Source organism: Leptonotus elevatus, chromosome 7 (genome assembly GCF_054856555.1).
Source record: "Leptonotus elevatus isolate MCC_2025b chromosome 7, RoL_Lele_1.0, whole genome shotgun sequence".
Classification (NCBI taxonomy): Eukaryota; Metazoa; Chordata; class Actinopteri; order Syngnathiformes; family Syngnathidae; genus Leptonotus; species Leptonotus elevatus.
Genome location: NC_141245.1, coordinates 24,150,410 through 24,173,359, shown reverse-complemented (window position 1 = coordinate 24,173,359; position 22,950 = coordinate 24,150,410). Strand labels below are relative to the sequence as shown.

The 22,950-nt window shown below is 42.1% G+C and overlaps 1 protein-coding gene across 4 annotated transcripts in view; it reads left to right on the top strand.

Annotated features, from left to right (window-relative positions):
* Window positions 1-22,950, top strand: part of LOC147171652 (rho guanine nucleotide exchange factor TIAM1-like) — a 55,357-nt gene that overhangs the window by 17,635 nt on the left and 14,772 nt on the right. For 3 of the 4 annotated variants that reach the window (XR_015095612.1, XM_086081086.1, XM_086081087.1), the window contains exons 2-13: window positions 7,958-8,030; window positions 8,096-9,008; window positions 10,182-10,629; window positions 12,364-12,536; window positions 12,800-13,024; window positions 14,535-14,720; window positions 17,467-17,613; window positions 17,686-17,760; window positions 18,829-18,990; window positions 20,010-20,114; window positions 20,300-20,381; window positions 21,608-21,694. Coding sequence is in view for 3 of the 4 variants with exons in the window: in XM_086081086.1 (XP_085937212.1) it covers window positions 8,106-9,008; window positions 10,182-10,629; window positions 12,364-12,536; window positions 12,800-13,024; window positions 14,535-14,720; window positions 17,467-17,613; window positions 17,686-17,760; window positions 18,829-18,990; window positions 20,010-20,114; window positions 20,300-20,381; window positions 21,608-21,694 (2,593 nt within the window). In the remaining variant the exon portion in view is untranslated. Of the gene's footprint in view, window positions 1-4,014; window positions 4,201-7,957; window positions 8,031-8,095; window positions 9,009-10,181; window positions 10,630-12,363; window positions 12,537-12,799; window positions 13,025-14,534; window positions 14,721-17,466; window positions 17,614-17,685; window positions 17,761-18,828; window positions 18,991-20,009; window positions 20,115-20,299; window positions 20,382-21,607; window positions 21,695-22,950 lie in introns of those variants that run through there. The other variant, XM_086081088.1, reaches the window with a different exon arrangement.

Below are 22,950 nucleotides of genomic sequence, written 5' to 3'. Positions count from 1 at the left end.
TGTGTAATGTAAACACGTAGACGGATTGGTACACTCTTGCACTATTTGCACCAAATTTTTGTGTTTATCCATTGCGCTTGCGCTCACTAAATATGTGTTTATGTGACATTAATACAGTTATTCCCCCTACTTGGGGTGGATGTGGAATTACTGTATTTATTCATATTTGATTTTTTTAATCTTTTATTTTTCCTATATTCAAAATATCACTCAAACAATTAGAATTCCTTTTTTAAACATTACATTATTAAATAATCTGTAAATAAATACAACATATATTTATTTAGATAATGAGTCCTAGATTCCAGAACAAAAGATCACAACAAAAATAATTGTATTTTTTAAACTCATCTGTTAAAATATGATATTCTTTCCTTGTTAAACTTCGACTAGCATATCATCGTGGTAAAAATACCACTCTCATAAGAGTATATACATTTTCATCCCAAGAAAATATATTTCTTCATTTGTGCTTTGTCGTCCTTGCAAAAATAAAATAAAAAATATTTTGGAAACATAAAACTTTATTCTTGTATTAAACCTTTTTTCCTCGAAAAATATGAATTCATCATCCGTAAATACTTTTCAATTTCTTTGGAATTTGGTAGTTATATTTAATGGCCATTACAAGGGGTCTTTAGAAAACCGTCCCCCCCTTTAAGGCATCCCTCGACCCAAAATGATTGTGTGCTGGACAAACTTTGGCCGGAGAGTGAGAACGAGCGTCGGCATCAACAGAAGCTGCGACGGCGTCTTTCAACAGCGCCGGCTGCTACACATTCTTTTTCTGACTGTGACTTAGCAGCTTGGCTGGTTGAAGATCCACCAATTTCAAGCGCTACTTCAAAACATTATCATGATCACTATCATGATATCAGAGGTGGCAAATCCGGGTCCAGAAAGTAAAAACCCTGCCACAGTTTGGCTTTAGGCCCTGATGCTATTTATCTATCTATCTAGCTAGCTCCCTGGCAGGTAAACAAGCTAGCTCCCATGGTGCTTGTTTACCTGCTAGGGAGCTAGCTAGCTAGCTAGCTAGCATTAGGGCTTAAAGCCAAACTGTGGCAAATCCATGTCCAAAAAGTAAAAACCCTGCCACAGTTCGGCTTTAGCCCCAGGTGCTAGCTAGCTAGCTTCCCAGCAGGTAAACGAGCAACATGGGAGCTCAGCTAGCTAGGGAGCTAGCTAACTAGCACCTGGGGCTAAAGCCAAACTGTGGCAGGGTTTTTTACCTTATGGACTTGGATTTGCCACCTCTGGTCAAACCAAAAGGCAAGTAGATATACAGTGAACACAGATTAACCAGATTAAAAATTGTCAATGTGAGTCTATTTGTGTTTGAGGGAAAATACAACCAAATCTTACGGCTGGTTTTACAGGACCAGCGGTGTCTTGCACGGGCTTGAGTTTGAGAGATTGAGTAGACACTGAAGTGGATGCTAATAGTGCTCTAATTCTTCATTCTTTGTATATATCTGACTGAAGAAGGTCAGAGACGTTTTTTTTTTTTTTAAAGACACCTTTGGAAGTATTATGTCGAAAAAAGCACCCAATTGTTGGCATCTCGTGACTTCCAAGAACTTTCCTCGAGCATAATTTGATGGTTTCTTCAGCATATTTCTAATGGACAGTTCACATTCAGTACTAAGTGGTATCATCCAGCCAGATGTGCGCTGGTAGCCTGCTTGCTAGGCTAACTGAGGTCCTATTACTCGAAGCCGCCTGAGCCTCTCGTGCCAGGTCAGAAGGGTCGGCAGCATCCCAGAAATCAATAGTGAAGGAAATCCCATCAGCTCGCTTGTGTGTCTTATTAAAGTCAGAGTAGTAAATCTTTGGCTACGGAATAACGGCTTCGCAATCATGTTGATGCGACGCTGGCACGTAATGGGAAGAATGTTGTGCTGTGCCGGTTAATAATATTAGCAGACCAGCCAGGAAACCTTTTTCAACATTAGCGCTAATGCTAATGTTCACAGCTGTCTGCAGTGCTTCGACGAGCCTCGTTGAATACTAAAATGATTTAGACATCGTTTTTGAGACGAGATGTAATGAAGACATTTTTGTTGAGGTTAGCACTAATGCTAGTGTCAGGAGCTGAACTGCAGTGCGTTTGCATACTAGAAGGATCAAGGATGTGATGATGTTGTAATAAAGGGTTGTTGCGCTAATGTTAGCGCTGATGTTACTATTAAAAACTGTCTGCGGTGCTTTTCCAAAGGATGAGACGTTGCTTTTAACACAAGATGTTGACATAAAGACAGTCTGTTTCTCAATATGAAGAACGCAAGTACGGTCTTGAGAACTTGCCAAGTCTTTCTAAGAATGGACGTGAGAACGTTCTTACTAAGAACGCCAGTCTCTTTGTAAATAGGACAAAATGCATCTTGGCGCATTTTCCTGACCAAACCTTCACAAGTATCCAAAGTTCCAAATGATGAATCTTAAGCTAGCTGACCACAACAACATCCGGCTATTCTGTGCGTTCTTTGTTTATCTCTATAGTTTGACACCAAATGTGACAACAAAACAAGTTTTTAGAAACCCTAATTTAAAATGTACATTTTTTGGACCCAGGGTGAAGTCTGATTCTTCCCATATGACATCTTTTGACCCATGACCTCAAATACAGTTACATACACGCGCGTCCCAAAAAATTCATTTTGGCCTGTAATCTTGGCGATGTATCTTGCCTGGTAAATTGAAAAATAACCAAGTATGCATGGTTTCAGACTACCACAGTGTATCCCACCAGGCGTCCTGGTTGTTTTTGCAAAAATGTTTTTCAGTTTGGAGTTTCTTTGCAGGATATTTCGCGTGGGTCTTCAATGCAGATTGAAATACTTCAGATTGAGAAACTACCAAAAAGTGTTGTCAAGATTTGCGCACTTGGGCTAAAAATCAACTTCCCATGGTCATATTTAACATTTGAAGGGTCCGGCGAGGTAGTTGTCGTTAGCAAGGAAATCGGAGGAGCATCTTCACTCCCTACCGCCAAGCTTTCAAGTAGCCGTGTGATTATCAGAGGTGGCAAATCCAGGTCCAGAAAGTAAAAACGCCCGCCACAGTTTGGCTTTATCCCCTGATGCTAGCTAGCTAGCTAGCTCCCTAGCAGGTAAACGAGCAACATGGGAGCTAGCTAGCTAGCTAGCTAGCACCTGGGGCTAAAGCCAAACTGCGGCAGCGTTTTTACTTTCAGGACCTGGATTTGCCACCTCTGGTGATTATCTCCACACGGTGGGGGAGTGTTTAGATGACAGGCTTGTGTGTTGCAGCTTGTCACTCGTCGGTTCGCTACATTCTTGCCTCTCACCACTGAAGTGAGCCTCGCTCACTCCTGCTATGATTTGAAGAGTGTGTACGTGCGTTTTGTTACACTCCGTGTTGCCCACGTATGTCAGATTTGCGGCCAAATGTTCAGTCTTTCCATCATCTTGACAGCGTGCGTCCTTTTGGGGCTTCTTCCAAAACGGAGGAAGCGAGCAAGCCGGCAAAGGCGGCTCGTGCTCCGACAGGCCCCGAGTGTTTGTCAAATATCGGGTGCTCTTTAATAACAATGGGGTCCCGTGACGCATATTTCAGGGATGACGGCGGGGATGCGCGTAAATTGCGATGCGCGACTGTCACGCAGATCTCGACTGCAAATTCCAGTGCTGTTTGTTCTGAAACGAGACAAACTGGACTAGAAAGTGCGTTCATGGAAGAAAAAAATGCATGAAATTGGTTATCTTCGGATCGGAATCGGGTGTCTTCCAAATGGAGATATAAATCTGTATCGTAACTTACACGGGCAAACTGCTTTGATGTTAAAGGCTTGCGTGACATCACGTTATCCTCATTGCTTGATGCTTGTCGTCTCGCCTTGAAACACATTAAACTTGTCGACGTTGCGAAAAGGTGACATCATAAAAACGACTAGCCGGTATTGAGGAAGGAGCTCTTTCACAACTTGTGATGTTGAGAAAGGTGAGATAAAAGTGCTGTTGATTTGTTATTAGCTGTAGCCCTATGTTAAAGACAAAACTTGATTTGTTGTTATAATTGCTCATTTGAAGCCTTTTTTTTTTCAAAAGTGTTATTTATTACTTTTTTTCTAGACTGAAATGCCTTTTATTTAATCAATGATGCGTGATTAGTTATGATATTGTGATTGTCGATGACCACTGTATTCCAATACACAAGCCCGTGAAAGTACAATTAGAGGTCAGTTGCTCGATCTAGTGGTTTTATAGTGTCTGTTTTGTGTTAATAATTATATTCATACTTATTTACTTATTCACTTACCTACTTCGTGTGCTTTTAATTTTGTATTAATTTTATTTGCTTATTGCCAGAGGTGGCAAATCCAGGTCCAGAAAGTAAAACCTTGTCACAGTTTGGCTTTAACCCCTGATGCTAGCTAGCTAGCTAGCCAGCTAGCTCCCCAGCAGGTAAATGAGCATTAATGGAGCTAGCTAGCTAGCACCTGGGTTAAAGTCAAACTGTGGCAGGGTTTCTATTTTGTGAACCTGGATTTGCCACCTTTGATTATTATCTACTTATATATATTAATTTATGTTGTTTTTGTTTTACATTTTGACGGTAAGACTGATTTTAGTTCAAGTACAACACTTTTGTTTGAGTTGAGTTGACCAAAATCTTGAGCCATGGTGAGATCATAGAAAACAAATTGACCTATTGTGAGATGTGATGTAATTTTCTGACCTGTCAGGACATCTGGCTCCATTTTCTTCATCCATGGTAATTATTTATTTTTTATTTTTATTTTAAACAAAATCAAATGAGATTTGGGACAATTTTGAACCATGCACTCTTAAAACCGTTGGGTCAAAAGTAAAAAACAAAACAAAAACAATTATGAGTTTAAAATGGTTTGGCCAATTCGACCATTTTTCTTTCGTTCTTTTTTTTTTTTAAATAAAAAAACATTTGTAAAACACTTTATTGCAAAATTAAAATTAATATGATTAGTCGATTAATTGATTGAATAATTGTTAGATTAATCAATTCTAAAAATATTTGATAGTGACAGCATTAATTTGATTCAACAGTTTTTTGTACCAAAAAACCATCACAAAAATGTGGTTATTTTTGATACAAAAAAGCCCAAGTAGTGGGTCGGTCCCATTTTTTACCAAAAAAAATAAAAAATTGAGGGGTATAAGATCGTATTTGTCTTCTTTTTATATATATATATATATATATATATAAAAAAAAGGTTTTCAACTTGTTTGGTAAATGTATGGATCAGAATGTACCCTACCAGTTGTTTTTTACTCTCTCTTTTTTTGCTGGATCTATTTTACTATCTAACTTTTTCTCGACCCTTCCATGAAACCCTTCCATCTTTACGTGCGGTGTAAACGTGACAGCATTTGTAGCTCTCAGTCATAAAGAGATGAGTTTGCCTTTTTCTCTCATCTGGTTTCCCGTCCTGAATGTCACAGCCAATCAGCTGTGGGCTGACGAGAAAGGTTGGCCGTCCTTGGGCATCAAAACATTGAACACTGCGGTGCAAGCAAAAGGTGATGAGCGAGCAGAATATAGGGAAAAAGGCGCAACAAAAGGTAGGGGGGGGGGGCAAAACGGGGTCAGTAGCAGTTTACGTAACGACCCCCCCCCCCCCCCCCCCCCCCCCCCCCCCTCAGCCAACCCCTACTTGTGAGTGCATGCGGCAGAGGGGTTGGGCTCCCACTCGCCTGCACTGGCTTCACATTGCGATTGGAGCGCACCCCCAAGCAGGCTGTCCTCGAAGAGGATGGGTGCACACATTAGGAGGAAGGGTCAGTTCATTTTCTTGCCCCATCTGTTGAGAATCCCAGGACACTTTTTTTGTTTTTGTTTTTGCAGCCTTGAGGCAGGTAGCGACATTATGACCACAGTGGAGTCCACTCATAACATCCTCCATTTGTCGAGTGCTTGTTGGATGTTGGCAGAGGGGATCACTTCCCCTCTGTAAAAATAACGCATGTTCATGTTGCGGTTTATGGGCTAAGCAAGGCACTTAGGGAGTTCATACAACTCCTTTCATCCATGTGAGCAACTCTCGAAAAGCTTTTATGGCTGCTCTGTTGCGTTCCAAATATAGCCAGGAGAATTCATGCTGACAATTTGTGCGGTGCTCGCCCGGCCCCTTTAAGGGGGAGCACGAGCGCTTGGTATGAATGAAGTATAGCTTGGATGACGCATGCATGCAACCTTTTTGATTAGCACTTAAGGCACATTTCATTGTACTGTCATTTAATCATCAGTCATCATCAAATAACAATAGAGCTGTGGCAAAAATGGTCATTTCTGTAAATTAATTCCCAAATATACTCTATAGAAGAGCTGGGTCACAAGAGAACCCAAATTGGGTGAAATGGCCAACCCAACACTGGGTCCAAAACCAACCAAGCTATTATTGGGCCATTTATTCGGTTGAGGATTTGAACCAGCACGTTTGCTTGAGATTTCGATCCATCAAGGGGTAAAAACTACCCCTAGTTTAAGCTACAGATAAATGGGTTTCTCAGTATAGCTGTGGTTATAAATTATGGAAGCACATTGTATTCACTTGGAAAAAATGTAAAATTTTTGGGGGTTGCTTTGTATTTTTTGTGTATTTTTATTTTTATTGAATATTTTTTCCTCTTTTACTGAATATTTTCAAATCCCAAAAACAAGAAAAGAAAAACAGGAAGAAAAATTACTCACAAAAAACAGAAAAATTAAGTATTCACAAAAACGGAAGAAATATTCATAAAAATAGAAAAAAATATTGCAAAAAACAGCACCAGCTTCTTTTTTTCTGAGTTCTTTTTTTTTTTGTACCTCTGAACTCCAAGTGACTTGCAGACTCGCTAATGGCGGGCACTTTCCCGCATGCAATACGCTTCCATAGAAACTTAACTGTTTGCTTAAAATCATGCCGATCGATTGATATATACTTACATGCCCCATAAAAAGATAAACCTAGCTTACATTAGAATGATAGTTACAGTAAAAAAAAAAAAAAGCATAAAACATTACCAATACTGTGTGTGTTACGAATTACGGTACATGCCTTACCTTAACTGTGCCAGTAATTCATATAGTTGAAGGTACGTTGGAGGTATGTGGGATTAGCGAGTCTGCAACAAGTTACTTGGAGTTCAGAGGTAAGAAAGAAAAAAACCCTCAGAAAAACATTAGCTCGTGCTCCCTTTTTCAGAATAATTGCTTTTCTTGTTTCTGAATATTTTTTCCCGTTTTTTGGGGGGGGGGAAATTTATGACAGAAAAAAATCTGAAAAACTGAAGAAAAAAATGCACAAAAAACCCAAAGGTCCACCCAAAAATGAGTCAGAAAAATAGGAGTTGTTTTTTTCAAGTGAATGCAATACGCTTCTGTAATATGGAAGCATATTGCATTCACACACACACACACAAAAATGTTTTTCTGACAAATATTTTTGTGTATTTTTTTTAATGTTCTGTTTTTCTGAATATATTTTCTGTTTTACTGATTTTTTTCCCCTTATTTTTCTGAATATTTTTCCCCGTTTTTCTGAATATTTTTTCAGTTTTTTTAAGAATATTTTTTCAGTTTTTTAAAGAATATTTTTTATGACAGAAAAAAAATTCAGAACAGAAAAAAAATGCACAAAAACAAACAAAGATGCCCCCAAAATTAGTCAGTTTTTTTTTCTTTCTTCAATTGAATGCAATATGCTTTCGTAATCAATAAAACACATTTTAGGATTACCAACATTTTCTAAGAAAATCTCCCCTGTCAAGGTTTGCCACAGCATTAAAAACATGTTTATTTCAATTTCAGTACACCTAAAATGGTGACCAGCTTCAGCTCTTCAGCCTGCCCAAATTCAATCTTCAAGCCAATCTGCTGGCTCAAAATAATTAACCCAACCTTGGGTAAAAGTAACTCAATCTGCAATCGCTAGCGCTCATATCCACTCTTGTATTTGGTCTTCTCTTTACAGCGCTGCAGGTTGGGTAGAATTTGACGTTTGGTTGATGAGCAACAATGTCTGAGAAGTGGCGGTCATCTTGCAGGTAGGCTAACACAGCACTCGCCATTTGACACGTCATCATTCTTCATCACTCTTGATGTTCCGCAGCCGCTGAATCATGGGAAATGCGGAGAGCCAGCACGGGGAGCATGCCTTCTTTGGAACGGAACGTGGCTATTTGTCACGGAAGCATATGTCCCGCTCACTTCGCATCTCCAACAAGCAGCCGCGGCGCTGTCGGCACGACTCGTCAAGCAAGGTAGAGCACAGGAACTCCGAGGCCAGCACGCGCTCCAGCAGCACCCCCAGCATCCCGCAGTCTTTGGCCGAAAATGGTCTGGAGCCCTTCAATGAGACCAACATCCTGCCGGACTTTGGAAGCCCCATTTGGGTGGACCGCGTGGCCATGAACCTCAGGCCCATGTCCTTCCACAACGACCTGGCCATCCCCGCGGCGCACGGCAACGCCATGCTCATCACCCTTCCGGGACCCACCGCCGACGAGGTGCAGGATGAGGACATGTACGCCGGCGAGGTGACGTACCTCCAGGACGCTCGGGACTGCTCCAAGGAGGCGGCCGGTTTCAAGAAGAAGCGATCCAAGTCGGCGGACACGTGGAGAGACGACAGCCTGGACTTCTCCCTGTCAGACCTCAGCCAAGACCACCTGACCAGCACGGAGGAAATGATAACCCCTTGCGCCGAGCGGGACTTGATGGACTGCGAAGGCCCGCTGCAGTCCAGCCCCGCCGACTCCACAGACCGGGTCAACTCCTTAGACGAGCTTTACAGCCAGAAGACCACCGGTTGCAGGCAACCCCACGGCCGCTACGCCAAATGGCACGACGGCAAGCGGGTCGCCGGGGACGGCGAAGACGAGAAGATCTCTGAGGAGGACGGCAACACATACAGCGCCTTCACTCTGCCGTGCAGGCGCTCGCATTGCCTCTCTGAAGGTCCGCGCGGACCCCAGGCCGCCATGAGTGCCAGCATGCAGGGCAGGAGGGCGCAGACCATCCAGGTAACAAACGTCTTTATTCTGTACATTCATGTTCTGGAAAAGACCTGACGTGCTGACAGTTGAACCCTGCATATTATCATGAAATAATTTTTTCGCAGATTTTTTTGGGATAACTGGACTTTTTACTAAGGGATAGACCGATTATCGGCGCCGATATTTGGCATTTTGACGATTATCGGCGCCGATATTTGGCATTTTGACGATTATCGCGCCGATATTTGGCATTTTGACGATTATCGGCGCAGATATTTGGCATTTTGACTCTTATCGGCATCGGCCTTTTTACCAGGGATAGGCTGATTATCGAATCGAATCCAAATGCAGCCTGGTGGCAACGCAAACAAGACCTTGCATTCCCACCCGGCACCCCCCACATCTCATTTATTCCTTCTTTTCATTGTGTCTGAGTGTTTCCTCTGCTGCATAAGCTGCACAATCAGATTAACAGTCCGAGGAAAGCTCCTATTTTCCCCGCTGCTTGTTTTTTTCTTGGTGCAAAGGAGAGACATTGGGGGACGCGGTGAGTTTGAAGTCCCTCCCCGTTTGAAATGTTTTGCCTTTTGTCATGTTAATGAGCGGAGGCCCGTGGAAGACTGTCACAGTAAAAATACTGTGCATGGTGGCCTTGTCAGCCGAGGCAGCCACCCCCCTTTAAAACCCTACTGAATGGAACTCCACAGCGCATGATTGGATCACGTGATTGGACGGCGATACCGAGTTCTGCGCCCCAATTCCATCTCCCAGGAGCCTTTGGACATGTGTGTAGCAGCACGGGTGGGGGTTGAGAAAGGGGGGGGGTCAGACGCGGTGGTGCCACAACGAGGGCAGCCTGCACTTGAACAACAGCGGTGGTCCCGTTTAGAACAGAAACTTTTTGTGTCACTTGTTTTTGCAACTCTTGAGACGCTTCATTTCTGAGACGGGGTCAGGTCTAGTTAGTCCTTGGATGGGAATGCTAGGTGAGGTAAAGTTGCCTAGCCTTCAACTCACTGCCTGGATAAAAAGGCAGGGTTGAAGTCAGGAAGGACATAAAAAAGCCTATGCCAAAATTTTACCAAAAAAGTTGACCCCGAATAGGGAAAAACCTGGACGAAAAACTAAGGATCTGATCGACTGGAATGTGATGAAGTGTACGTGGTCATCATGCCGTCTCACCCGTCACGGGCCCCACAGGACGTCACTGCTGGCGAGGGCAGCGAGTACGAGGACAGCGGCATCGACGGGGTGACGGCCGAGGCCGAATCCCGGCGCTACAAGACCATGTCGGCCTCCTTCTCCGTCTGCTCGGCGGCCGCCGGCAGCGATAGCGGGAGCAGCAACGGCGGCTGCGGCGGAAGTGGCGGCGGGATCGCCGACTCTGCCCAGGGCGTCTATGAGAACTTCCGGCAAGAGTTGGAGATGAGCTCGTGCCAGACGGAGAGTTTGGAGGAGGTGCTGAGCGACGAGCAGAGCACTATGAGCTCCGCCTACCAGTCGGACGCGCTTCTGGGCGTGGGCGCGCAGGGGACGGTGCGCAAGGCGGGCAGGCTGGCCGTCAAGAACTTCCTGGTGCACAAGAAGAGCAAGAAGGTGGAGTCGGCCGCCAGACGCAGGTGGAAGAGCTACTGGGTGTCCCTCAAAGGTTTGTGATACATTCACATCAAAACACGACAAAACGTTTTCGCCATGAAGTCACACGTACGACGTCCAGGTGATAAAAACTCCACTGCACCGCTAGTGAACACAACATTTGAGAAAACAGGGTCATTAGCTTGACTGATGTTTTTAGTCATCTTCTCCGTCTACAAAATGTCACTTAAAAAGATGTTTGGTGACATGAATTGCTTGGAAGGGAGACGGAGGGCTGTCCATAACTTATTTACTGCCTGTCCAGTAAAAATAGATCTTTGACGTCTTTAGCCGTCACTGGGATGGCAAGATCCAGTCCTGTCATGTCGACGCAGAAATAAGGCGAGCCTTATGCTAATTTCCTCATGAAACTTGAAGAATTAGGCAAAACAAAACAGATCATTTCAGTGATTCGAACTTCTGAATTCTGAAGAAGAGGTCTGCTTGGACTACCGGAGGTAGTGAGCTTCTAGCCGCTAACGTAGCCGAAGCTAGCGGGACGAAAACCGGCTTCTTTGCTCGTCGTCGACAGCATAGCTTCTAGCCGCTAGCATAAGCCTTACTGGCTACATCTAAGTGGCAACGCTGCTGCCACTCCTTATCCTGGCTGTTTAGTTCTTCTTGTTCGACGTAAAAGCATCCCTTGGTGTCTTTGAAGGGCGCTTTGTAAAAGTCATTATTATCAAAAGAACAGGCCTGCGTAAGAGAAGAAAAGTAAGCACGCCGGTTGCTCATTGAGCGCTTCTGGAGAGACGTCCGCATACATTTTGGTGCCAATTAAGTGCAGTTTTTGGACATTATGATCGATGTATGTTCAGTGTTTTAGAAAGAATTGCTGACGTCACACCAAGATTTTGGGGTCAGAGAAGGGGCGGGTCCATATTGCAGAGGATCATTTAAGTCATTTTTTTTCAGTTCAAGTCCCTGGTAGTCTATCACTTTCTGCCGCTTGAAGTGTATGTACTGTTAGAGTAGACAATATTAAGTATTGTACTCTTTGCGTGTTCAATTAACTGAATGGTGAGATTCTGGTGAAGAAGTCCCTTTGCAAAGGTATTATAATTATCAGAAGCTTCTGATGACAAAAACTGACGACACTGAAGCCGTGTTCCATCAGATTGTGTGTCGTCCACTCCGGCACATCATTATTTATTGAAAAGTGGGTGAATACGAAAAGTCTCCTCCCATCAGCCCACAGTACATTTGTTTACAACTCTGTTCTCATGGGTATAAATACAAGAGAATTCCTCTCTCCTCCCTTCTGCAAGTTCCCATAGCTATAAATCAGATTAGAGAATAACAATAATCAGCCTGTGCCTCCCCTCTTCCGACAGAGACCGGTACCAGACTTCCTTCAAGATAGCAAATGTAAAAACCCGTTGCCCTTCTTCTGAGAGTGAGACAGATAATACAATTCTATTCATTGAGCCATACTGCTATAACTAAATCCAAAACGGCTAAAATATAAATTGAAACTGAAAAACAATGTTAATAACTTAACAGTACCCTGTTAGCCTATTGTTTACAAACATTAAGAAAAGGTTGATCTGAAAATTGCACAGACCGTCCTTCCCCTGCTGCTGTGGAACAAACACTCACTGCAATAAATGAGGTTTCTTATTTTTATGCCAAACTGCACTTCTCACATTCGGCCCCCTGGAGAGCAGAATGAAACTTCTTTCAATGATCGGTCCTCTCCACTTTCAAAGTAAGCGTATAATCAATTCTCCTGCCCTCCCTCGCTCAGGCTGCACTCTGTTCTTCTACGAGACGGACGGCCGCTCGGGAATCGACAACAGCAGCGTCCCCAAATACGCCATCTGGGCGGACAACAGCATCGTGCAGGCCGTACCGGAGCACCCCAAAAAAGACTTTGTGTTCTGCCTCAGCAACTCGTTGGGAGATGCCTTCTTGTTTCAGGTAAGATAGTTGACAGCCCCCCGGCTGTGGATAAAAGATGTGTGACGCATCATGAGCTTCAGACCTTACACCACTAGATGGCGGTAGCCAGTGACATCAACCCCCTTCCAGATAATGCACCAGAGAGTCAACCAGATCATGCTTTTGAAAAGATTTTACGTCAGGTTTTTACCTGGTTAAATAAAGGTTCAATAAAATACAAAAGCCCAATTGTCGATGATATGTCGTCGGCTTGAAACGCTGACCTATTCTTCCCCGCGCAGACGTGCAGCCAGACGGAGCTGGAGAACTGGATCACGGCCATCCACTCGGCGTGTGCCACCGCCGTCGCCAGGCAGCACCGGCGCGAGGATACGGTGCGCCTGGTGCGCGCCGAAATCAAGAAGCTGGAGCAGAAGATCGACATGGACGAGAAGATGAAGAAGATGGGCGACATGCAGCTGTCGGCCGTCAGCGACGCCAAGAAAAGGAAGACGATCCTGGATCAGGTACGTCTGAGTGGGGATTCTGCATGTATTGAAATTCTGATGAGAACAGGATCATTCAGGCTTCTGGTATTTCCTAAAAAGAAGAAAACTATTGATGTTGGAATATCCTAAAAATAGTTGAAATGTCGTAAAAAGAAAATAGTGCTCATGTTGCTTTTAATCGAAAGATTAGAAAAAGCAATGTTTCATTTTCCTAAAAAGAAGACAAACTGTCATTGTTTCACTTTCCTAAAAGGAAGAAAAACTATGGATGGTTCCCTTATCCTAAAAGAAGACAAGCTGTTGATGTTTAGCTCTCTTGAAAAGATTACTATTGATGTTTCACTTTCCTGAAGACAAACTGTTGATGTTTCACTTTCCTAAAAAGAAGACAAACTGTTGATGTTTCACTTTCCTAAAAAGAAGACAAACTATTGATGTTTCACTTTCCTAAACAGAAGACAAACTAATGGATGGATCATTCAGGCTCCTGGTGTTTTCTAAAAAGAAGCAAACTATTCATGTTGAAATATCCTAAAAAGAAAATTGTTGAAATGTCATAAAAAGAAAATAGTGCACATGTTGCACTGAATCTAAAGATTAGAAAAAGCAATGATGTTTCATTTTCCTAAAAAGAAGTCAAGCTGTCAATGTTTCACTTTCCTAAAAGGAAGAAAAACTACGTATGGTTCCCTTATGCGAAAAGAAGACAAACTATTGATGTTTAACTTTCCTAAACAGAAGACAAACTCATGTTGCATTTTCCTAAAAAGAAGATAAGATTTTGATGTTGCACTTTACTGAAAAGAATTAAGCTGTTAAAAGTAAAAATAACTAAAACATTCACCCATTTGTTAAATGTTCTTTTTGCAAATACACAATGAGTACTGATGTAAATGTAACTTTATTATTTCCAAAAGTGTGTGCCAAGGAAGTGTAGTTCCCAATTTTTTTGCATTGGAGGAATTCAATTGAACTGCAAACAAAGCAAAAAACATTTGATTAGGTACAACGATGCATCGTTTCATGACATCCACACAAAAAATAATCACGCCGAGTGTGTTAGATGCATTCAATTGTTGTCGTTTGCAATGGTGTCCCTAATGTTGTGGGGCACTGAGTTTATATCCCAGCATGTCGTTGGCAGCATCCATCATCCCTGCCGCTCTCTCTCCATATTAATGAATTGTCTTTAACGGGCCCATTTCAAGGGAGATCAAGTGCTCTTTGTCGGGGCCTGTTAGATAGTTCCCGGTCGGGCCGGTTCTGTTGGGTCAGTGTCAGCTTTCCCATTGTGCCCAAGTGAACAGATAAAAGGCATGAAACATTGGCAGCCAGAGGAATGTGTGGCATTGTTGCTGTCCTGGCAGCCAGCGATGGCTCGCCTTTCCCAAATAGCGTTGGCCAGAACTGGGCCAGAACGCTTGAAGGAGGGCAATCTATCGCTCCGCTGCCTCAGTAAACTTACGACGTCCCAAGGTGAAGGAAAGCAAGCGACGACCGTCAACGCTTCCCTGCTGTGGTCCCGCAGATTTTCTTGTGGGAGCAGAACCTGGAGCAGTTCCACATGGACCTGTTCCGCTTCCGCTGCTACCTGGCCAGCCTGCAGGGCGGCGAGCTGCCCAACCCCAAACGCCTGCTGGCCTTCGCCTCGCGCCCCACCAAGCTGGCCATGGGCCGTCTGGGGATCTTCTCCGTCTCGTCCTTCCATGCGCTGGTAAGACAAATGCGTGGCGGCCATTTGCCAATGTCACTTTTGTGGGAATGCGCTGGAAATTTGTGCAATTTGACTGGTAACAGGAAACCAAAACATAATTGAATGGTTTAATAGTAAGATTTTGTGGAAATTTTGTTGGATAAAGAGGTCCCTTTTCATGTACCAAAACATGTTAATTCTTTTAAACACGTTGTTGTTGTACTAGAAAATCAATTTGAGTGCTATTTCCAATCAAACAAAAAACTGACTGGAAAAAAATGCACGTATGCTAAATTTCTGGAAGTTATCTCAAAATGATTTGTATATTTAAATGTTGTGGTATTATTATGATAATTGTTATTGACACTATATATTATTGGGAATTTCTTCCATTAGGGTTATCTTATCTAATCTTATCTAAGTAAGCTTATGATTTTTTGTGACTATTATTTATTACCATTATGACAATTCTATTTTTTAGCTACATTAATTATTATATTCTCACACTGTCTTTAAAAAAAAAAAGTTAATCTATTACTGTTTTGATTATAATTATTTTTATGGCAATGTATTTATTATTAATTTAGTTATATGATTAGAATTATTTTAATTTTATTTTATATATGTATTTCATATTTATTTATTTCATATTTATGATCATTAATGATTTCCCACCCCTTTGTGACCTTATTTAAGGGTATTTATATATAAAATTTTCAAATATTGGCATATGATTAATAATTATTCTATTTTAAATATTTACTTACCAATATAAATACAGTGGGGACCTGCATATACTCAAGGTTTGGCACCTGCGAATAAAATAATTTTTTGCAGATCATATTTTCCATTTTTTGTCAATATTTTAAAAATATTTTTTCACACTTTTTTTGTTTTAAGGATTTTGGGGTTAAAAAAAGAAAAAATATATATATTATAGGAATATATAATATATATAGTACCCAGAGTCGCTATTCAGGGGCCAGCCCCGTCCCATCCCTTGCAAATCGTGGGGGGTCCACCGTATTATGAATACAATACAATACATGGTAATATTAATTTTTTTAAATATTTTTGAGCAATTTTTATTATTTCCAGCAGAGGTATGTGAATACTGGGCCAATCTCGGCGCGACGTCTCAATAATGAATGAGTTACATTCCAGCACTATGAAATCAATCTTTGAGTCATTTAATAAACAAAGAACAAAATTTGAGTTTCTGCTGTTATTTTGGTGCCGGGTGGGCGTTTGCTTGGGAGGCTCTGTTGTGCACATCCACGGCTGCACTGGGGTCACATGACCCTGCAGCTAAAAGCAGCCAGTCCAGGGGAAAAAAAAAAAATCGATGGCCGCCAACACGCTGGCGTTGCCAAGCGGGTGGGTGTGAGCTACTGCACACAAGCCGGCTTTGAGATTCAACGTTTGTATTTTTCCTCACTGGTTCTCCCACACGTTCCCCATTTAGTCACACGTTCTTGTCCACAGCTGAGCATTTTAAGGCCCCGTTTGACTGATTGAACTTTTTGCTCCTGCTTAGCCCCGTTTCCAGCAGGCGACAGGGCTCACTTCGGCTTAGTTGAGCTCCGCACGCCTCGTGTTGCGTCGTTCCGTCCCGATGGGGCTTGTTGTGTTTCCACTGTGCCGTAAGGTGCCAATGAATTCAGCATCGAAGAAGGCCTCGCAGTAAACAAAAGACAAACAGTGGAGGACGGCCAGCATTTGGTCGCTTTCTTCTTGCCAAGAAGATTTATTTATTTTCCATTGTTGCGCGCGGTTAGCGACCATTTTGTCTAGCGACGCCCTCCAGAGGGGGCCAAAAAAGTGGTACGAGGCCAATTATTCTGATGTTTTACGCAACTTTTCACTGTGATAATTGTACTGTATCGCACTGATTGATATTTCTGGCCAATAGAAATGAACGAAAATGACAAGAAATGATCCAGAGTAAAAGAAAGTCTACAGCACACATGGCGATATGTGTCACATAATTAATAGGGGTGTCAGGCGATTAACATTTGGAATCATAGAATCGAAGTTTCGTTGTTCCCTTGTGACAATGACAATAAATATTCTGAATCTGAATCATAATTAATCGCATGACTTCAACAGTTAACTCACGATTAATCGCAAATGTTATATCTGTTCTGTTCTGTACAATAAAATGTACAATACATTTTTTCTAAGTTTTCATACTCTTGTTAACATAAAAGTGGGGAAAAATGTCAAACTAATAGAAATATGGCTGCGTCTTTTAATCATTGATACAGTAATTTCATAATAATGCATAAAACTTAGTTAAAATTAAAAAGATGTACGGTTTTGTAAAAAAAGAATGTGATACTGATGTGCTGGTCATTTTTGTGCCACTAGATGGCATAATTGCATTTATAAAACATTAGTGACAGCTCAGTGCATTTTTCTTTTCATATTAAGAGCTATCCCATCTTTAACATGAAGTAAGAAATTCTGCACATTTTTAAAATTGTAAAATACAACTTGACCCCAGTCTCCACATTTCTATGCATTATTATTAAACTTTTTACTGCTAAATTTCGACATGGACGCGTCTGCTGCGTTTCGACTGGAATTCCCCCAGTACAGGCTTCCCAAGTAAGGGGCGGTCATTAATCGCGCGTTAAAAAAATTAGTGGCGTTAAAGAAACTTTCAATTAACACAAAATTAACACGCACATTTTGACACCCCTAATAATTAACCTGTAATCTTTTAGCACTGAAGTGCCGTTTCTTTTTTTTGTGGTGGTCTCAGGTAGCGGCTCGCACGGAGAGCGGCGTGAGGCGGCGAGCGCACGCCATGTCGCGCTCATGCAGCAAGCGCAAGAGCCGCTTCTCGTCCCTGTGGGGTCTTGACACCACCTCCAAGAAGAAGACCAGAGCCCACCCCAGCATCAACCAGGTTGGCGAACAAGCCCCATGCGCTTACTTCTACATGCTAATGAACTTGTCCGCTGTTGGTCCCCCCCTGCAGGTCTTTGCAGACGGTGAAGAGCTTGTGAATAGGACAGCGGATGGAATATATGTTGAGTCGGCAAAGGAGCACCAGGTAAGGAATTTTTTTATCTAAATTCCAAGTCCTAAAATGGACACCCTGGATGAGAATCCAGTTGAGTCCATTCTTATTTTGTCTCCAAAGGTGGCAAACCCAGGTCCAGAAAGTAAAAGCCCTGCCACAGTTTGGCTTTAGCCCCAGGTGCTAGCTCCTTAGCTAGCTCCCATGGTGCTTGTTTACCTGCTGTTCACTCTCACCAGCTAGCTAGCTAGCGGTTTTGTGCCTAGCTGGCTAGTGTTAGAGTAGACAATATTATTATTGTACTCTTTGCGTGTTCAATTAACTGAATGGTGAGATTCTGGTGAAGAAGTCCCTTTGCAAAGGTATTATAATTATCAGAAGCTTCTGATCACACAAAATGAAGACACTCAAACCGTGTTCCGTTCAGATTGTGTGTCCGTCCTTCCCTCGCACATCATTATTTATTGAAAAGTGGGTGAATACAAAAAGTCTCCTCTCCCCTCCCATTCAGCACAGAAAGGCAGAAGTTCCCATAAATACAAATCAGATTAGATTTGAACAATAATACATCAGCCTGTCCTTGGACTCTCTTCGACCGACTGAGACCGGTACTAGGCTATACTCCCTCTTAGATAATATAAAAAAGAAACTTGTTGCCCTTCTCTTCTCAGGCGAGAGAGACAGATAAGAATACAATAGACAATACTATTCATTGAGCTACACAGCTATAACTAAATCCAAAACGGCTAAAATATCAATTGAAACTGAAAAACAATGTTAATAATTCAACATTAGCTAGCTCGTTGGTTTTTTCACTTTCTAGACCTGAATTTGCCACCTCTGCTAGTGAAGCGTGTGCGGTCACATTCGCTTCTCGTACCATCACAACATCCTGTTTCAGCCGGGTTGTTTTGGTGCTAAAAGCAGAGGTGGCAAATCCAGGTCCAGAAAAAACCCTGCCACAGTATAAGCCCCTGATGCTAGCTAGCAAGTAAACGAGCACCATGGGACCGAGCTAGCACCTGTGGCTAAAGCTAAACCGTGGCAGGGTTTTTACTTTATGGACCTGGATTTGCCACCTCTGTATATTTCTCATTATAGCCGATCGAGGAGGCACCCGTTCCTCGGCCCAGCGTGGAGAGCGACATTTGGGTGCCGGACCACCTCACCCCGTCCTGGGTGTGTCTGCCTAACGACCAGCCAGTGCTGAGTATCGTCCAGCCCGGAGAGTCGGCGCTGTGCGTGCTGGAAACTATATGCAAGGTTGGTCACTAAATTCTAAATAAGTACTTTTTCAATGCATCTGATCCAATATCTTAAGCCAACAACAAACTGTAATGTACACTGTAGTTTTTTTCTTCCTCTGCCAAAAAAAAAAAAAAAAAAAAAAAACATTCAAAAAAGGCACAAAACTGCTGAACAAATTTTTTTAAATGCAAGACCTTATTTTGTAAATTTTTTCCCCCTACAAAAATCAATTCACCCAAATTTTTAGATTGGGATACTATGTTTGTCCTGCGTATCATTCCAAACGTTGCCGGCTCACGAATAGTAAAAAAACCCATCTATAATTTACGTCAATTGAAACACACTGAAAAAAAAAATAATCCCCCAAAACTTGCTGATAAACATTAAATGCAACATGTCTTATTTCGTGGAGCCGATGTAGCGTAATTGATTGATTGTGAAAATTATTAGGACATTAGAGCCGATCTGATTTTGCATAAAATGCTAAATATCATCTATTTTCTAAAAGCCAAACACTGCTCACTTAAACGATGATAAAAAATTGTTGCGTTTGTATTTGCTCTGCAAAAAAGGTTGAGTTTTTTGCTTGTTCTTGTAAAAATCTAAATTTCAATGGAATTTAACGGTATAAAATGTTTGCTTGGGGTGTCACCGAATAATTTAGCAAGCTAACGTCAGCGCTACGTTGTGCTAACTATCAATTTCAGCGTGAAGAGCACATCTGGGCCACGCAAAAGTCATTTCATTGAATCTGAATTTCCAACGTCTATTTTTTGAATCAACCTTTATCAATGAACGGATGGCGTAACACCTTGTTTTCGAGTGACACTTCACACATTTGAACGGCGCCAGTAGAGAAGGCGGCGAAAATCATCATTCAAGCCGGTTCGCAATTGCTCTACGAATTTGCTCTACAAATGACATCTGAGACTTGATCAGTTTGCAATCAGTTTTTGCCCCCCAACCCGAAGTGATTACATCATTACAACAATGGGATCCGTCGTGAATGCTCACGGTCATGTGACCTCATGCAGGCCCACCAGCTGGATCCCACCAAGCACTACCTTCGGCTCAAGTTCCTCATTGACAACCGAGTGCAGTACTACATCCCCAAACCGGAGGAGGACGTGTGCGACCTGGTACGTGACCTCTGCACACTTTTACTCGTTTGACCAACCGGGTTTGAAATCCGACACTTGACTTCCAAATCCGTATTTGAAAGCCTAAGCTTGCCTCGGGGGCCGTCATTTGAAATGCTGCCCGACTCAAGACGTCGTGATCTGCGTTTGCTCTCCTCACTCGTGTGTTGTCTTGTTTCCAACAGCTTTACAAAGAAGTCGAACTCTGCTCCAAGATGACAAAAGTGGTCCAGTTTGACCGAGATGAGTCGTGCATGATTGGTTACGGTAGGAAACGATTCACTTTTAATTTAGTTTATACCCTTGAGCTAAAGTGATTTACATATATTTCACATGGATTTGGATGTATTTGGAACTGATTCACTTTAGGGCTGGATGGTTTTGAAATGGTCATTATTGCAACTGCAATTTAATATGCAATTATTATTTTTCAAGTCCCTCCTCCCGTGTATTTTTAACAAACACAAGGAATAATTTAATCTGTAGTACAGGAAACAATATCAGACTTGTTACACAAAAACCTTTTTGTCTTATAGGCTAGACTTCTAGTCTTGTAAATGTTAAAAAAAACATGTGTTTTTTTATGCTAGAGGACACTTAAAGCAACGGTAGTTATTACAAAAATGGCCAGCAGGTGGCAGTAGAGTATAAGCGATTAACCAGGGCCATGTTGCAAAAAAGCTCTTTTCCCCACTGTTTTAAATAGATTTTTGAATAATGATGAAACTTAGCTATATTCTAATGCTAATTGCTGCAAAACGGAAACAGATACAAATATACTTTTTTTTTTTTGGGGTAGGTTCCATGTTTTTATAGCAATAGAACATAATATTCTGTGGACCTTGCAAAATCAGTCAAAATCCAGTAAAAACAGCCGGGAGTGAAGGGGGTTGCTTCAGTGAGTTAAGCACTGTACTTAGCTAGACACTAAAAAAATAGAAGAATAAATAAATAAAATATACATACTAATAAAAAAATAAAGCCTACTGACAGCTAAGAGATATTTTAATTGCTCGGCCTTAATTCATATTTTTCATTTTGCTGTGCACCCCCCCCAACCCACCCTTCCCCAAGGAAGAAGAAAATATTTTGGCTCCCCCCCCCAACTCTCCACTGCAACTACTAAATAGTACCATTTGCCTATGAGAGCGCCTCTGCCACCTACTGTAGTGGATGTTCAATTACACTTAATTGTTGTATCGTAAAAAAAAAAAAAAAAAAAGATGTTCTCTGAGCCCCAGAAACTGTGGTTGACGAGGGGGGGGGGGGTGTCATAATCTGTGGTTAACACCCCCCACTCCACCCCACCTTAAGCCCTTCACATGTAAATGATCATGTCAACTGAGCAGAAGTAATTTGAACTCTAAACTGATTAATATTCTTTCCTGATTCGCATGCAATGTGAACTGATTGCGAAATCTCGTGAATTGATTTTCACGCGTCGGCCCTCGAGTGTTTTATGTAAGCGAGCGCTCTTCCTCTTCCTCCTGCAGGCTTCTCCATCTCGGTGGTGGAGGAGGACCGAGTGCAGCAGCTTTACATCACGGACGTGAGGGCGGGCGGACTCGCGTTTGCCAAAGGTCTGTCGCACGCAAAGCACTTGCTGCAAAACGGCACTGCGCGCGTGTGTGCGTGAGTGTGTTTATTCAAAGGCAGAGCAGCTTTTATGGAAGGGAGCAGTTTGAAAAGGACAGTGAGCTGTAAACCTGAATTTGATGCCCTATCTGAAGCTTGAAACCAAAAACTGCAGCTTCAAACACAAATTTCAAAACGCAAACTAACTTGGAACCTCCATTTGAAACCGTGATCTTGTGTTCAAACACTAAATTGAAAACCTAGTCTTGTTTGAAACCCTAACCCTGCCTTGAAACCTTAATTTGAAACCACAACATTAGCTTCAAACCCTAATTTGAAACGTCAATGTTGGCTTCAAAAACGACATATGAAACCTTAACCAGTTTTTGAATGACTTCTTTGAAACCTTATCCCAGTCTTGAAACCCAAATCCAAACCCTGGTTTGAAATCTTCATTTGAAATCTCAACCCTGACTTGAAACTGTGACGTAAGCTTTGAATCCTAGCCTAATTTGAAACCCTAGCCCTTACCCAGGTTCAAAAACGTAATTTTGTCTTCAAACCCCAATTTGAAACCCTAACCTTGGTTTCAAAACATTTGTATGAAATCCTCCCCCATATTTCAATGCTTAATTTGAAACCCAGTCTTGAAACCCTAACCTTGGCTTCAAACTGCAATTGGAAATCCAAACCCTGACTTAAAATCCTCCTGGTTTGAAACCCTAATCCGAACCCTGGTTTGAAATCTTAATTTGAAATCTCAACCCTGACTTGAAACTGTGACGTAAGCTTTGAATCCTAGCCTAATTTGAAACCCTAGCCCTTACCCAGGTTCAAAAACGTAATTTTGTCTTCAAACCCCAATTTGAAACCCTAACCTTGGCTTCAAACTGCAATTGGAAATCCAAACCCTGACTTAAAATCCTCCTGGTTTGAAACCCTAATCCGAACCCTGGTTTGAAATCTTAATTTGAAATCTCAACCCTGACTTGAAACTGTGACGTAAGCTTTGAATCCTAGCCTAATTTGAAACCCTAGCCCTTACCCAGGTTCAAAAACGTAATTTTGTCTTCAAACCCCAATTTGAAACCCTAACCTTGGCTTCAAACTGCAATTGGAAATCCAAACCCTGACTTAAAATCCTCCTGGTTTGAAACCCTAATCCGAACCCTGGTTTGAAATCTTAATTTGAAATCTCAACCCTGACTTGAAACTGTGACGTAAACTTTGAACCCTAGCCTAATTTGAAACCCGAGCCCTT